Source organism: Salmo salar, chromosome 01 (assembly GCF_965601325.2).
Source record: "Salmo salar chromosome 01, fSalSal1, whole genome shotgun sequence".
Lineage (NCBI taxonomy): Eukaryota > Metazoa > Chordata > Actinopteri > Salmoniformes > Salmonidae > Salmo > Salmo salar.
Genome location: NC_138291.1, coordinates 35,235,667 through 35,251,557, shown reverse-complemented (window position 1 = coordinate 35,251,557; position 15,891 = coordinate 35,235,667). Strand labels below are relative to the sequence as shown.

Sequence of the window (15,891 nt, the reverse complement as noted above, 5' to 3'; positions counted from 1 at the left end):
ATTGGGGGTTTGATCCTATTTTCTAGTGTCCACCTGTACTGTTTGTGTGTTGAGGTGTGGGAATGTGTAGCACAGGCTTTTCACAGTATAGTGATGAATGATGGCTGGGACTTTCAATTCCCTCTGGTACTCACCCTCCATACACTCCTTATTGCTCATACATGTACAATAAGAGTTGAAATAACATAAATGTCATTTGTTAATACATTTTACATGTTTTACTGGTGATCAAAAACACGAGAGATTGACCTTGAATGTCCAAAACCAAAGGCTTTACTTTTCCCATAAACTGTAAACACAGATACACTGAATATTCATCACTGAAGGGACTGTAATATAAATGAATTAACGAGCAGATACATTGACAGCGTGAATCTGCCTCTGATTTTATGGGAAAGGGGGATGCTGTCTAGCTGATTCACATTTAGTGTCACTATGTATAAGATATGGAGACAGAAGACCCCTTGGTCTTGTGCTCCCATTATGAGCTCACGTGTATCTGTCTCCAACTAGAGATGAAGTGGGACAACTGGAGCAATGGGAGTGTAGGGGAGGGGATGGTGGACTTTAGGAGGGGTTGTTGGGATTGTCCTGGTGTTGGTTTTGGAACGTTACATCCTGATGGATTTCATGTTTAATCAGCATATCTATTACTGGCTGTGGTCTTTTACAGAGGAGCTTGTTGTGGGGAATGGACAGGAGGGCTCAGTACTCTACTGTGATGTCTCTGAGGCTGTGAGGGGACCATGCTCCTGTCTGTCCATGCAGCCATAGTTGTGACATACACACACACACACACACACACACACACACACACACACACACACACACACACACACACACACACACACACACACACACACACACACACACACACACACACACACACACACACACACACACACACGCTCCTGCCTTGGTCAGACTTACAGCTGATCCAGGAGTATGTAAATTATGCACACAAACACACACATGCATGTACGTACACACTCACTCAATAGGGAAGACTGTGTGGAGGAGACCTTCACCTCTCATCTCAGCCCGTCTGTCACAAACGCTTTTTGTCACCAGGCGTTCTGTGGTTCCCCTGAGCTGGTTGCCAGGCAACCCCGGCTGCATTAATACTGTATGAGCGGAAGAAGGAGCAGGGGAAGCCTCTTGCCTCTAGAGCATGGCAACCGCTCCGACGGCATCGGCGTGAGTATGAGACTGAGTCCCTCGCTCACAGCGCCCGCTCTTATAGCCGTACAGCTCAAACACATACTGTTCAGTAGACAGCAAGGGAAACACTCAGCCACTGGAGCAGAGGAATGGGGAAAGCCTGGTTAAGATGCTAATCATTTCCAGGGTGGAATCCACTTTCTGAAATCAGAAGTTGTTGCTTGATTTCATTATTTCTTTACCTTAAAATTGAAAATCCAGGATAGGACATCAGCTGAAAGTGTTTTAAATTGCTAAGCTGCATGAGCCAAAGTTTGACAGTGTGAATTAGTCTTTTAAAAACAGAGTCAAGTTGCAGGTTGATGTGTACAGTACTCTGAAAGAGGACTAAAGTCTTTGGTGGAATCAACTGGGGTTTGCAAAGCAAAAAGAAGTGAGATGGAATTATATACATGAAACCGCTTCCCTCCTCACCTGCTCATCATCTGACTCCCCACTTCAACCTGACATCATCTCCCCATCAGAAAAGGAGTGGAGAGGAGAAGAGGAGAGCACAACTGCTCCAGCTCCAGCTCATCAAGGCTGAGGAGGAGAAACTGACCACAGAGCGAACTTGGTCACTACTGAGATGCAACTTGGGGAGGAAACGCTCAACTGCCGCGGGGTACGACATCAGACGAAAGAAGCCTTTGAATTGGACAGCCTGGAAGACGAGACAGCCCTCTCCCTCGGATCCCGTGCCTCTCCACTGCCAAAGGATGAGAGGTGCCGACTTTTCCCTTAGTTGCCAGGGATATCTGTGCACTACGGAAAGGCAAACAACCCCTCCAGCATGTCCAATGATATGTTCCTCCTGATGCTCTGCAAGGTAAGTTATCTGCAAGATTCTCACCCTTATTCGTATGCAGTCACCTGGGGTTACTATAGGTCCAGGTGACAGTCTGCTGTGGGGACAAGTGTATATATCTGCTTGTTGACAGCAACAGATTTTCATATTTTATACAACAGTGTTATAGAAACGTATCAGTAGCCTAGATTTATCATCATGGGTTGTTTTGTCATTTTGCATTTTAACTAGGCAATTGATTAGTTATAATTTTTTTGACTAGAGGAAAATGTTGAAAAGTATAGTCATGGAAATAATAGGGTTTGAATCTTTTCAGGCAAGGTGTTAACTTATTCATGTCTGGAGGTAAAGAACAAAGCTGAGATTTGAGTTTCATAAAAAGTATGAATCCCCCCGTTAAATAGTGTTTTATGATAATTGCACCTCTTCTTTAGAGTATGACATTCTTAAACTTTTCCTCTTGAGGATATTGGGATATTGTTCTTTCACCATGCGGAATTTTCTAATTATTGAAATGAAGTGCTAGATGTACTCTACTGTACATGATACATTAGAAGATAATGTATTACAAACTCTTTCTTTTTCTTTGTTGCTAGTTTTACATTAGCACAGATAATATATAATTTGGTCAAGATCGATATCTGTGGTGTTGCTTTGTAAAATATAAAGGTAATAGCAGTCTAATAACTGGGTGGTCAATCGTAAAGGGTAAAGAGTAAATCAAGAAAATCTGATAAAAAAAGATCCAATGTGCTTCATATAGTGATCGAGTGTGTGCGGAGTTGTCAAATCAAATCTAATTTCATTGGTCACATACACGTGATTAGCAGATGTTATTGCGGGTGTAGCGAAATGCTTGTGTTTCTAGCTCCGACAGTGCAGTCATATCTAAGAAATTACACAACATATACCCCATACACATAAATCTATGTAGGAATGAATTAAGACTATATCTATATTGACAGTGTGATGTCAGAGCCGAACGGACTTAGGTTACAGTAGAATAGTATAGAATACAGTATATACATATGAGATGATTAATGCAAGATATGTAACATTATTAAGTGAATGAGATACCGTAGAATAGTATAGAAAACAGTATATACATATGAGATGAGTAATGCCAGATATGTAAACATTAGTGTTCCATTCCTTAAAGTGGCCAGTGATTTCTAGTCTAAGCCTATAGGCAGCAGCCTCTAATGTGTTAGTGATGGCTGTTTAACAGTCTGATAGCCTTTAGATAGAAGGTGTTTTTCAGTCTCTCGGTCCCAGCTTTGATGCACCTGTACTGACCTCGCCTTCTGGATTATAGCGGGGTGAACAGGCCGTGGCTCGGGTGGTTAATGTCTTTGATGATCTTTTTGGCCTTCCTTTGACATCGGGTCCTGTTGATGTCCTGGAGGGCGGGGTAGTTTGCGTTTGGCAGACCGTGAATGCGTGTACATGTGTAGTTTTATGTACTGTATGTATGTGTGGGTCCAAAAATCTGAGGGGGCACAAAGTACGTCAGGGTGGCTGGGGGGTGATCCGGAGGTAGGAGAATTTTGCATTTTTCAAACACCTGAAAAAACAGTTTACTGCAATCTATAGCCATAATCATTATGCTTAATAATTCTATGTAAAAAATATGTATATTTTTCTGCATATCTAATACCTCTTAGATATGCTGTATGTGTCCTCCTGACTGGTGGTTCTTTTTATTAAAGAAACTAAATATGCTTCTCTGCATCTGTGCTATAATCTGGTTAAAATAACTTAAGGAATGTCAGTCTTATTCAGTACATTTTGTTATTGCTTGCTTTTCAAAAGTCTACCAACCATGCCAGCAGGCATGCCAGCTAAGATAGTTATAGACCAGCTAGCTACTCTAACTTGATTGATAGCGTGAAATGGCTTCTTGGTAGCTACTGAAAAAAATATAAACGCAACATGCAATAATTTCAAAGATTTTACTGAGTTACAGTTCATATAAGGAAATCAGTCAATTCAAATACATTCATTAGGCCCTAATCTATGGATTTCACATGACTGGGCAGGGGCGCAGTTGTGAGGTCGGTTGGATGTACTGCCAAATTCTCAAAAATTATGTTGGAGGTGGGTTATGGCAGAGAAATTAACATTCAATTATCTGGCAACAGCTCTGGGGGACATTTCTGCAGTCAGCATGTCAATTGTACACTCGCTCAAAACTTGAGACATCTGTGGCATTGTGTCGTGTGAAAAAACTGCACATTTTAGAGTGGCCTTTTATTGTCCCCAGAACAAGGCATACCTGTGTAATGATCATGCTGTTTAATCAGCTTCTTGATATGCCACACCTGTCAAGTGGATGGATTATCTTGGCAAAAGAGAAATGCTCACCAACAGGGATGTAAACAAATTTGTGCACAACATTTGAGAGAAATTAGCTTTTTGTGTGTATGGAACATTTTGGGATATTTTATTTCAGCTCATGAAACATGGGACCAACACTTTACATGTTGCATTTATATTTTTGTTCAGTATAGTTATGAGGTTGGGAGAATGGGAACCTACCTGGGCTAGCTAAAGCCAACTTCATAAAATTGCTAGGTGGCTAGTAGAATTAAAGACAAATAACAACAAGAAAATGTTAAGAAAAATGTCTATATTGTTTAGGACAAATCTGAGGTTGCATGTGTCCCTGTGTCCCCTATGGGCATGATGCCGCTGTGTGTGTGTATGTGTGTGAATGAGTGGGGGGTTGTTGTTTGTTTTAATTCCACATTTAAAACAATGCCAAAAGCAACTCTGCCTGTCAGACCCAGTTAGCATCTGGGAATGTTTGATATGCTCAGAATTATTCAAGAGGCAAAAGGTTTTACTCTTCACTGATCTGCAGACGCTAAACCCGATTAGGTGTAGCTGGAGAGCCTGGATGTGCTGTTCCAGGTACAGTATGAACGTTTCCTTCTTCCCATGGTGATGCTCCATTTATCTCGGCCACGCTTCCGGCTTTTGCTCTAAAATCCAGGAACCAGGTGTCAATCATTACTATTTAAACAAGTATATGACCTTAAATGCAAACGCTTGCTTGAACAAAAGTCTCTACTTTAGAAATCACATATTTCCTGGGAAATATCATACAGTATTTGGACTGTAACTGGATAATTTTTTGCATAATGATAATTAACTATAATGGACTGCATTTGATGATATGCACATGTTTTTAGTCACAAGTATTTTACTTTGGAAGTCTTCAGAAATGAACTGTGCTTAGTGCAACCAGAAATCTGTAATTTGGTGTCGTTTTCTTACTATAAGCCTAAAAATGTGACTACTGAAGTACACAAAGTACACCACCAAAAAAAATCGAACCTTAATTGTTTGTTTGAAAATCACTTTGAGCTGGTGTCTTATCTTCCAATTCCAAACGTAAGGGCCATTATGTACTTGGTCCTCAAACAATCAGGATATACCCAGGACGAAGACAAAACCTAGGGAGAAGTACCATAGTGATGAGCTCAGGTGTAAAACAAAGTAAAGATGACATACAGTACCCATGTGGCCATTGAGTAGGGTGCATTGTATAGGCCAAATGTCACAGCTTACCACACACCTTTCCTGTTGTAAAGCGTGAGGTTTGGACCGGCCAGCTAGCACAGTGGAGGTTTGTATGGAAGGACTCTAGAGCATTTGTTTGAGAGACGAACAGCTGCTCCCTGTGGTAAAGCTGTTTCTCTGCTCCCAGTTTTGGCAGGGACTCCATATCTCTCTCTCCCAAGTGCAGTTTATATCAGCAGCGAGCAGGCGTCTTCATGCATGAGGGCCCATCCAGCAGCATACTACACAATGAGTGCCATTCAGTTTGAGGGAAACCCTGTTTGTAGCACTCCCCAAGGCGAGCAATCACAGCCCATTGTTAGAGATCTCAGGTAAAGAAAGCACTCAGACCACTAGAATGAATCGGTTGGCTTGCTCTTTCCAGGAATATGCATGAATACAAAACATTAAGATAACAAATTATGTTCATCTCTGGACACTTTCAAGTTGGATTTCTTCTGTTGTCCATCACTTAATTTAATTTGCCTATGCTTACCCAAGTGACATTTGCTGGATAAAACATGCTTCCGAAATGAGTAATTGATGAAGTAATGATTGGTTAATAGTTCTACATTGTTTGAATCGAAAATGGTGAATCATCATTACAGTACCTCTTGCTTTTCCCAATCGATCACAGATGCCACAATATATTACCATACTTGACATACAGTATAACTTGTTCCACTTCAAGTTGAACTGTCCATTAACCAGAGGCTCAGGAGCTCCCTTTTCCTCAGGTTGGTGCCCTTATAATACCTGGTCAAATCTCTCACACACCTCTCACCCTGCTCACTTCACAGACTCTCACTAGACTGTATAATAGAGTAATACATGTCATGATTCTGACAGAACATTTTCCCTGCCAAACTGTTTGAGGAAGAACTGAAGCAAGATAACGTAAAGGGAAAAATATAGAGGGGCCTGAGAGCCGAGCGAGGACATAACAAAATCTCTCCTCATGCAGACCTGTTCCAAAGGTTACACAAATTTCAATTACACCAATGGAGGATTTGCAAATGAGCCTTAATAATCTGGATGTCGCAGATGTTAATTATAGCAAACAATCGGGTGAAATTGGATTCATCATCAGCCACAGCAGATGAACTGTTTTCTGTGTTGTAGACATTGTGATGGATGGGGAGCAGACACCCGCTGAATGTTAAACTCTTACTTACGGGGGTTTGCCCTCATATGGATTCAACTCAGACTGTGGTGCGTTTGCTCAAAGCCCCACTGGGAAATTGTCTCCCAGGGAACTGAAAGGAGAATGTGTTTGTCCTGTCAATAACCTATCCTTCAATCCATTTGATTTTGTTTTAATTATTGATGAGCTGAGCCAGAGAAGTAATGATATGGCCAACAAATGGATTCCAACTGACAGTGTGTTATGCTAGCTCCTCTCCATGGGACATCCCCTACATGACTAAAAGTATGTGGGCCCCTGCTCGTCAAACATCTCATTCCAAAATCATGGGCATTAATATGGAGTTGGTCCCCCCCCCCCCTCGCTGCTATAACAACCTCCACTCTTCTGGGAAGGCTTTCCAGTAGATGTTGGAACATTGCTGCGGGGACTTGCTTCCATTCAGCCACAAGAGCATTATTGAGGTCGGTCACTGATGTTGGGCGATTAGGCCTGGCTCGCAGTCGGCATTCCAATTAATCTCAAAAGTGTTCGATGGGGTTGAGGTCAGGCTCTGCGCAAGCCGATCTAAAAATGTTTTTTCTGTATAGACCTCTTATGGGGCACAGGGGCATTGTCATGCTGAAACAGCAAAGGGCCTTCCCCGAACTGTTGCCACAAAGTTGGAAGCACAGAATAGTATAGAATTTCATTGTATGCTGTAGCATTACAATTTCCCTTCACTGGAACTAAGGGGCCTAGCCCAACCTATGAAAAACAGCCCCAGACCTCCTTCATTAAACTTTACAGTTGGCACTATGCATTGGGGCAGGTAGTGTTCTCCTGGCATCCGCCAAACCCAGATTCGTGGCATTCTACTGCCAATGTTTCATTATGGAGATTGCATGGCTTTGTGCTCAATTTTATACACCCGTCAGCAACGGGTGTGGCTGAAATAGCAGAATCCACTAATTTGAAGGGGTGTCCACATACTTTTGTATATATAGTATACCATAATACAGATTAACTGAAAACTAGGCTCAACATTTTAAGCAGGGGCATAAAGCAGGGGCATAAATGCTGAAAATATTTCATTTGAATCATACTTTTGAAGTTATCAAAAAGATAATAATAATCGCCACACCAACCACGGCTTATAGCAGGTGGTCTTTCTATTTCTACTGTACATGAGTTTTCATGCTTTTACAGTTACAAGTGAACACATTAAAACCACGGAACCGTTAGAGGAGCAAGCTTTGGTCCTCTGGGTCGTGTCCGGAAGCCAACCTGCCCAGGCTGCTCCTACTGTGGGCTGACAACAGGCACCACAGACCTGGCAAATGCGGAAGACACATTTCAGTTGAATGCATTCAGTTGTACAACTGACTAGGTATCCCCCTTTCCCTTAATGTACGCTTCATAACCCATAAGCCATATAGAGACATAAATGCAAGTGTGGCGAGTAATTTCATCCCGTGAGCCATTCGCACGATGACCAGTGTGTCAGTCAAGATGGTCTCTCAGCTGCTCCTTGACAATGTTTTCCACTATGGCATAGGGCAGCTATTGTGTCAGTTCAATCATCTTGGGCAATCTGCTGAGATAGCCCATAAAGCAATATGTTTATTTTCAAGCGTTGCCTATTAAAAATTTCTAATAACATATTAGTTTCTCTGCTCCAAATAATTTCCAAAAGTCAGTTGATCTGTGTGTGCATGTTCCTTATAGCTCGCTACTACTATGTCTTAGCTGCCAGCGTATAACAGACGAATCCCTGGCTGTGACCCCACTCTCTGAGGGTATCTCAGGGGGAGTGGGATATTCAAAAGATACATTTCCATTTCACACCACACACTTGTACAGGTTACACACTTAAACATCTTTGAAATAGGACAAATATAAGAATCCCCTATTTGACATTATTGTTGATGTATTTATTGATTTTGTGTTTCTATTATTTTCCAGACTGGTCTGAGAGGGAAACTGCAGACCTTTCCTGGGAAAATGGTAAACACTGCCATCTGTGATGAAGAAACTGGAATGCAAGACAAGGAAGGTACAGAGGAGTCCATTCTGGCCATGCTCGGGATCATCGGCACCATTCTCAACCTGGTAGTCATCATCTTTGTCTACATCTACACCACTCTGTGACTGTGATAAAAAAAAAAACATTCCTATCGTTTGCATTGAACAGCACAGCAGACCTACTGGCTGCAGCCATGTTATTTGGCTGGGAATTGGGTCTGTGCCGAGGCGGTGCCGTGTTGTCGATCGACATTCCCAACGTTCAAAGGCATCTAAGACTGTGTGATTACCGCGACGCATGTAACCTACGGCATCGTCATCGAGCGGTGTTGAGACTATGTCTATGGGAGACTGGACCATTCCTATGGGGCCTTTGTCCGAGCCGTCAGTATCATCCCGAGTCTCTGATACTACTTTGACCTTTTAACCTGTAAATATGCATGAGGCTATCGCGAGCCCCTTGGTAAGTCAGCTCTCGAGATCTAGCTTTCTTACACAGGTGCCAAGACAAGGAGAAAGTTTAAAAAAAAGGCCTGATAAACATTTTGATATTAAAAAGGGAAAAGCATGATAATCATACCCTCAGAATGGACAGATTACATTGAAACTGTAGACTGGAGAAGAGTCATGTACATTATGATGAAATTGATAGTTGATAGTTGATAACTCTATTTACACGAGTACTATCATATTGTTAAAAATTATGTTTACAGAAAAATACTTTGAACTGAGTGTGTTTAGTGGGTAGGTGGTAGCAATGTGCAAGTCAACCAAAGTTTATGATGGTTCTATAATATTTATTGTTGTGTTCTGACTTCTATTTTCAGGTAAATCTATTTTGGACCCTGTTACTTTGCATCATTATTTTATTGTACGTACAGTGATAGAAAAGGAGGCAACCGGTTTTTGTCTATCTGCTTTTTGGCACTAGCAAAATGGGAAATCTAAGACTTCTTGTTAGTGTTGCTGAGAGAAATCTTTTCAGGAGTATCAAGAATCCAAGTAAATGAAATTATGTTTCGTTTTGTTTTCTGGAGGTGAGTATTTGGTGAAGTAGGGGGTAGCATCAAATATGATCACAAACGTGTGATCTGCATGCGTCACGATATAGTATTAAAAAGAGCATTTAAAATGGTAATATGGGAGAAAATATTATTGTTCTAAATTTTATCTAAATGTATATAGCATTTACTGAGCTTTAGAGCTTTGACTGAATAGAGCCCTTTTTATGTTGCCCTCTCCTTCAGGACTGTGCCAAGTAAGTAATCTAACATAAACTTCTGCATATTAACTGCAATGCCTTGAGATGAGATGCATAGTGAATTTAAAAGCACAATTTGGAAATTACTATTCACAGTAAGTACGAATGTATGGGCAACTGTGTGTAAAGTGTATACGCTGAAGCCTACAACCTCTTGTGATTTCAAAAAAAGTGCCTGAGTTCAAGTTCAGTATCTCAATCCCATCGTCAAGATCTCAAAGCAGAAGAAGATAATATACATGGGGATCCAGTGGCAAGACAAACCACACAGAACAAAATCTGCAAAAGTGCTTGGCTAATTAACCTGGATCTAATGGCTATCTAAAACATCTCCAGAACACTGGTAACTCATTACAGATGATCCTAGCTCGTTGTATTATGATATCCTCCAATTTTGTCTACTCTTGATTTCCCTGTAAGGAGCCATTTGAAAAGGTTCGGAATTACTCCCAAAGGTGACTGGTTCCTGTTCCTATTCCTCCAGACATAGCAGATATTTGGAGGAGGTACAGTAGTGTAGTAAGTACATGGACAGTGTTGAGAATGTATTTCAGATTTGTAATTGAATTGTAAGTCCTTGCCTTTCTGTTTCTATTTATATTCTTGTGTAATTGAAATGCCTAGTGAAACCATATGTTATTAAATGCCGTTTCATAGCATTGCATGGGTCTCAGTAACCATGAGAATAATTTTATTAACCTTTGACTTGATATTCTAAAATCCCAGATTTAAGCTTTTATCAGATAATTCTATTTTTATGTAGTTGTATGCTTATCTTTGAATTCTCAGAGCCAGGTTTCCAGACTCCTGGACTAAAAAGCATGCTCAATGAAAAATGTAGTGCTTCTTAGTCCAGGATGAGTCTTAGTCTGGGTCTGGGAAACTGGCCCACAAAGCCTACTATACATAGTTTGATGGGTAATACTGGAAGTAAAAAGAAAAATACTTAAATCTTATCTTCCTATTCTTTTTCCCATGTCTAAGATAGTTTTTAAGCTTGCTGTTTTGTTAAAAAGAATTCAATAAAACCCATAAAAAATATATTGTGAAATTACACACAGTGTTGCCTTTAATGTCTTAAGTCAGACTTATATTTAGTAACTCTCATAAGTGGTATGAGTTTCCGACATTGTTCGAAGTTGAGAGATTTAGTGATGGGAAATTTGGGAAATAATTTACACCTGAATATGAAAAGGCACTCAAAATCATTCTCAACAGAGAGCTTTGATGAAATAACTTATTTTACACTGACAGTCAGACAGAGATAAATACACTGCTTTCAAGTGAGGGAGAAACATTTAATTTAGAGTTAACAGCGTTTCTTCTCCGTCAAATTCCAAATCAAATTGAAAGACAGAAAAAAAGAAAACACCACAAAGCACGGCGGACAAAGGGACCAAAACAAAATCATCCTAAACGAGTTTATTTTTATTCCGTCTCCTCGTTGTATGAACCATTTAGGTCATATATGTGTTGAAATAATTTCTCCCTCCATTAGGAATCCACTGGAATTCCAAACAGACTGAAAAAATGACAGCTTGAATCCACATTTCTTATATATATTGGATTAGGCAACGAACCAAGTAAACAGTGTTGTTTGAAGATGCACAGCTGCTTAAATTCAACCAAGCCCAGGAGCCTGCTTTAAGCTATTGTTTCACCTGGATACAGCAGCCAACACAGCTTCAGATCATTTCCCTTTGAAGCCAAGAGATGCTTACTGAAGAATGGGTGGAAGACTGCAATGTACCAGAGAGAAATGATTCAATCAAGGTCATTGTCCATGAAAGCATACAGGCTCTACATAAAGGATGCACTGAACTTTTTTTTTGATGTTATAATCTGGATGTTCAAATGTTAGGTTGGATAATATATTCAACAAACAAACATACCAACAACAAGATACTGTATGCACAGTAGGGCTGGGAATTGCCAGGGACCTCACTGTACGATATTATCACTATACTTAGTGCAAATAAGATACTGCATACATTGCCATTCTCACGATATACAGTATATGTATTGCGATTCGATACTGTGATTTTGTGATTCGATGTTCCAAACATGTTGCTCACCGTATGTCTGCTGTAGAGGGACAAGAGAGAGACATGAGAAAATGAGTTTTGATCAGTCATGGAAATAAAAGTGCTGAAAACAAATTGGTTCCCTATTTAAAAAGAAGATGGAGAACAAGCTATGAAGGAAAATGTTTTGGTGCAGGTACAGTCAATTAGCGCAAAACTAATATTACGATGTACAGCAGCTACAGTATATTTATTAATGCATTCTATTACCATCTCTTATTCACTAGAGGTTCAACCCAAACTTTAGAGCTGCTTTACAAAATTAATTATTCCAATAACAGTGAGCTGGGGTCAAAATGTTAACTATTTTGAGTTATTCTTTGCCAAATTGTAAACACTACATAACAATGCAGGCATATAAAAATTCAGTATCCATACTTCAACAAGACTTATCACACTGAGACAGCTTCAGCATATACTCTGTCTCTCAAATTATTATTCTCAACAAGAAATAGGGTCAAAAGTGTCATCTGCCCAAGGCACGGCCCCAATGAACCTCAATAAAAACAATGCAAAGACAACAACAGGATTAAACACAGTTTGGGATCCACATTTATCACGTTATTCCACCTCTTTAGGTGACAGAAAAGAGGATTCAGTAATACTGCCGTGTTTTTATGAAGCACATACCCTTGTCAAATCAAGATCAGATGTTTCCAAGTCAAATGGTGAGCATATTCAAAGTCATTTGCATTCAGTGCAATATTATGACAGGCTATAACGAGTTGAGTTGCCTAATCCCACAGAGGTAAGAAGGGGTGGTAATCCAGCCCAGATCATTTTGCTTGATTCAGCTTCAGAGTTCACCTTCTGCTCTCATTCTGAAGGCTTGTTCCCTGAAGCAGGCTGTCGCAGGTATTCAAGCCTCTCTCATTCTGAGTATGCAAACACACAGGGACTGTACACTCTTAGAAAAAAGGGATCCAAAAGGGTTATTTGGCCATCCCCAAAGGATAACCCTTTTTGGTTCCAGTTAGAACTCTTTCAGTTTCCATGTAGAAACCTCTGTGGAAAGGGTTCTACATGGACCTGAAAGGGTTCTACATGGACCTGAAAGGGTTCTACATGGACCTGAAAGAGTTCTACATGGACCTGAAAGGGTTCTACATGGACCTGAAAGGGTTCTACATGGACCTGAAAGGGTTCTACATGGACCTGAAAGAGTTCTACATGGACCTGAAAGGGTTCTACATGGACCTGAAAGGGTTCTACATGGACCTGAAAGGGTTCTACATGGACCTGAAAGGGTTCTACATGGACCTGAAAGGGTTCTACATGGACCTGAAAGAGTTCTACATGGACCTGAAAGAGTTCTACATGGACCTGAAAGGGTTCTACATGGACCTGAAAGAGTTCTACATGGACCTGAAAGGGTTCTACATGGACCTGAAAGGGTTCTACATGGACCTGAAAGGGTTCTACATGGACCTGAAAGAGTTCTACATGGACCTGAAAGAGTTCTACATGGACCTGAAAGGGTTCTACATGGACCTGAAAGAGTTCTACATGGACCTGAAAGGGTTCTACATGGACCTGAAAGGGTTCTACATGGACCTGAAAGGGTTCTACATGGACCTGAAAGAGTTCTACATGGACCTGAAAGGGTTCTACCTGGAACAAAAAAGGGTAATAAACAGACAATAATAATAAACAGATAATAAACAGAAGCAGCAGCGTGTGACGAGTCAAAAACAGTTAGTGCAAAAATGGTCAAGGCAGATAGTCTGGGTAGCTATTTAATCAACTATTTAATTAACTATTTAGCAGTTTTATAGCTTCGGGGAAGAAGCTGTTCAGGCTCCTGTTGGTTCCAAACTTGGTGCATCGGTACCACTTGCTGTGCGGTAGCAGAGAGAACAGTCTATGACTTGGGTGGCTGGAGTCTTTGACAATTTTTAGGGCATTTCCCCTTACCAAGCGGTGATGCAGCCAGTCAAGATATTCTCGATGGTGCAGCTGTATAACGTTTTGAGGATCTGAGGGGCCCATGCCAAATCTTTTCAGGTTCCTGAGGGTGAAGAGGTGTTGTCGTGTTCTTTTCACAACTGTGTTGGTGTGTGGATCATGATAGATCCTTACTGATGTGGAAAGGAGGAACTTGAAGCTCTCTCTACTACACCCCTTTGATGTGAATGGGAGCGTGCTCGGCCCTCCGTTTCCTGTAGTCCACGATCAGCTGCTTTGTCTTGCTGACATTGAGGATGGAGCCATCTCATACATACTGTATGCCATCAACAATCATGGCCCCATTGTGTAACAACATGGTCAGAGTTCACCTAGGAGTCCCCACACAGAGCTTCCCTAGAGCCTCGCTTTGCTGTATCCCACAATTAATGATTGATGTGAGGGGATTTCCCCAATAGATGTGTCTCTAGATCTGCTGTCACACAGGGTGCACATAGCCTATCCAGCCACCAGCCCGTCTTCTGCTTCTCTAACGTTTATTCATGTATTGAAATAAATTCCTTCTTCAGAACAGGAGCGTGGCTGAAAGCCATGACAAATCCTGATATAAATGTAAAACTCAAGAAGCAAAAGTCCATGTGTCAGGTTTAGTGAAAAGGGTGTCAGATTACAGATTGTCTTTGTAAAGTGAAAACCCAGTGATTCAAATAAATTGATCAAGAGGAGGAAATACTATACATACATATTTGTAAAAAACCTCAGATATAATCCTGTACAGGCAGGTAAACATGATAAAGTATGATTTCCAAACAAGCAACTATCATAACATTTGCCATTTTAATAGCATTTAGCAAAGAATATAGCTTTTTACTGCAGACCTCTATCATGGCAATGCCTACAATCCATTCTGGAACTGCAGTAATAGTGATGGTATTTCAGTTTCAACACATAAAATGTTGACCAGAGAGAAAGTAATGAGGACTTTTCATCACAGGCATCCTGCTGAGTGAAGACTGAACTATGTCGGTATTAAAAATTGGTCCCGAGATATCCACCATCCTTTATTAACATGAGACGGGACAAGAGGGAGAGAAAGTCATTAAAAGTAAAAGATGCTTCAAAGTGCTTGTCCCACGTTTAGGGTACAAGCGAAAGATTTTAACTTAATGCAGGGGTGTCAATCTCATTAATCCCCTGGGGGCCCCATTCGGTCAACAAGGTCTGGAGGGCTGCACTGAAAGTGTGTTATTTCCTCGCCGTCAAAAATGGCAAAATCTGTTTAACAAAAAACACTGTTCAGATTTGGTTTTTGTCATTTTAAAGTATATTGTTAGTCCCCCCATACATTTTATTTTATTTTTTATAAATTCTAATCTTTTTTTTTTATAAATGTTTTTACTCAAACCACCCATGAGCCGGATTGGATCCCCTCGCTGGCCAGATCTGGCCCACAGGCCGTATGTTTGACACCATTGACTTAAGGGAACAAACATGCTTTGTGGTCATCTTTAGATGTAATGGCAAAATGTAGATTTCCGCCTAAATAGACATACGCAAAAGTAAATGCTATTCATATGTAATTACATGATTCTAACATGCAAAAATTTGGTATATTTGGAAAGAAGACATCTGGGAGATTATGAGGAAAATAGAGTTGTAAAAAGAAAATGCTTTAGAAATGCAGGTTATGACATTCAACTAAGAACAGCTAAACTGGCAAGACACATCAAAGTGGTGACTTCTTGTCCATTGCAGGAAGGACATGCTAAAACGAGGAGACATTACCTTGATGAAATTACATCCTGGACCTGCAATAAGGCTGAAAGAGGATTTTGAAAGCACTGTATGAAAACTGTTTGTATAGTTTCAGGAAGGCTCTTTTAACATGAGTGATGTCCTGACTATGATTCATTGTACTAAT

General features: G+C 40.6%; 1 protein-coding gene across 1 annotated transcript; it reads left to right on the top strand.

Annotated features, from left to right (window-relative positions):
- Positions 1-1,169: 1,169 nt before the first annotated feature.
- Positions 1,170-11,022, top strand: tunar (TCL1 upstream neural differentiation-associated RNA). The gene is made up of 2 exons (XM_082957182.1): positions 1,170-2,029; positions 8,661-11,022. The coding sequence occupies exons 1-2, from the start codon at positions 1,994-1,996 to the stop codon at positions 8,844-8,846; spliced, it is 222 nt and encodes a 73-aa protein (XP_082813308.1). The 5' UTR covers positions 1,170-1,993; the 3' UTR covers positions 8,847-11,022.
- The last annotated feature ends 4,869 nt before the right edge of the window (positions 11,023-15,891 follow it).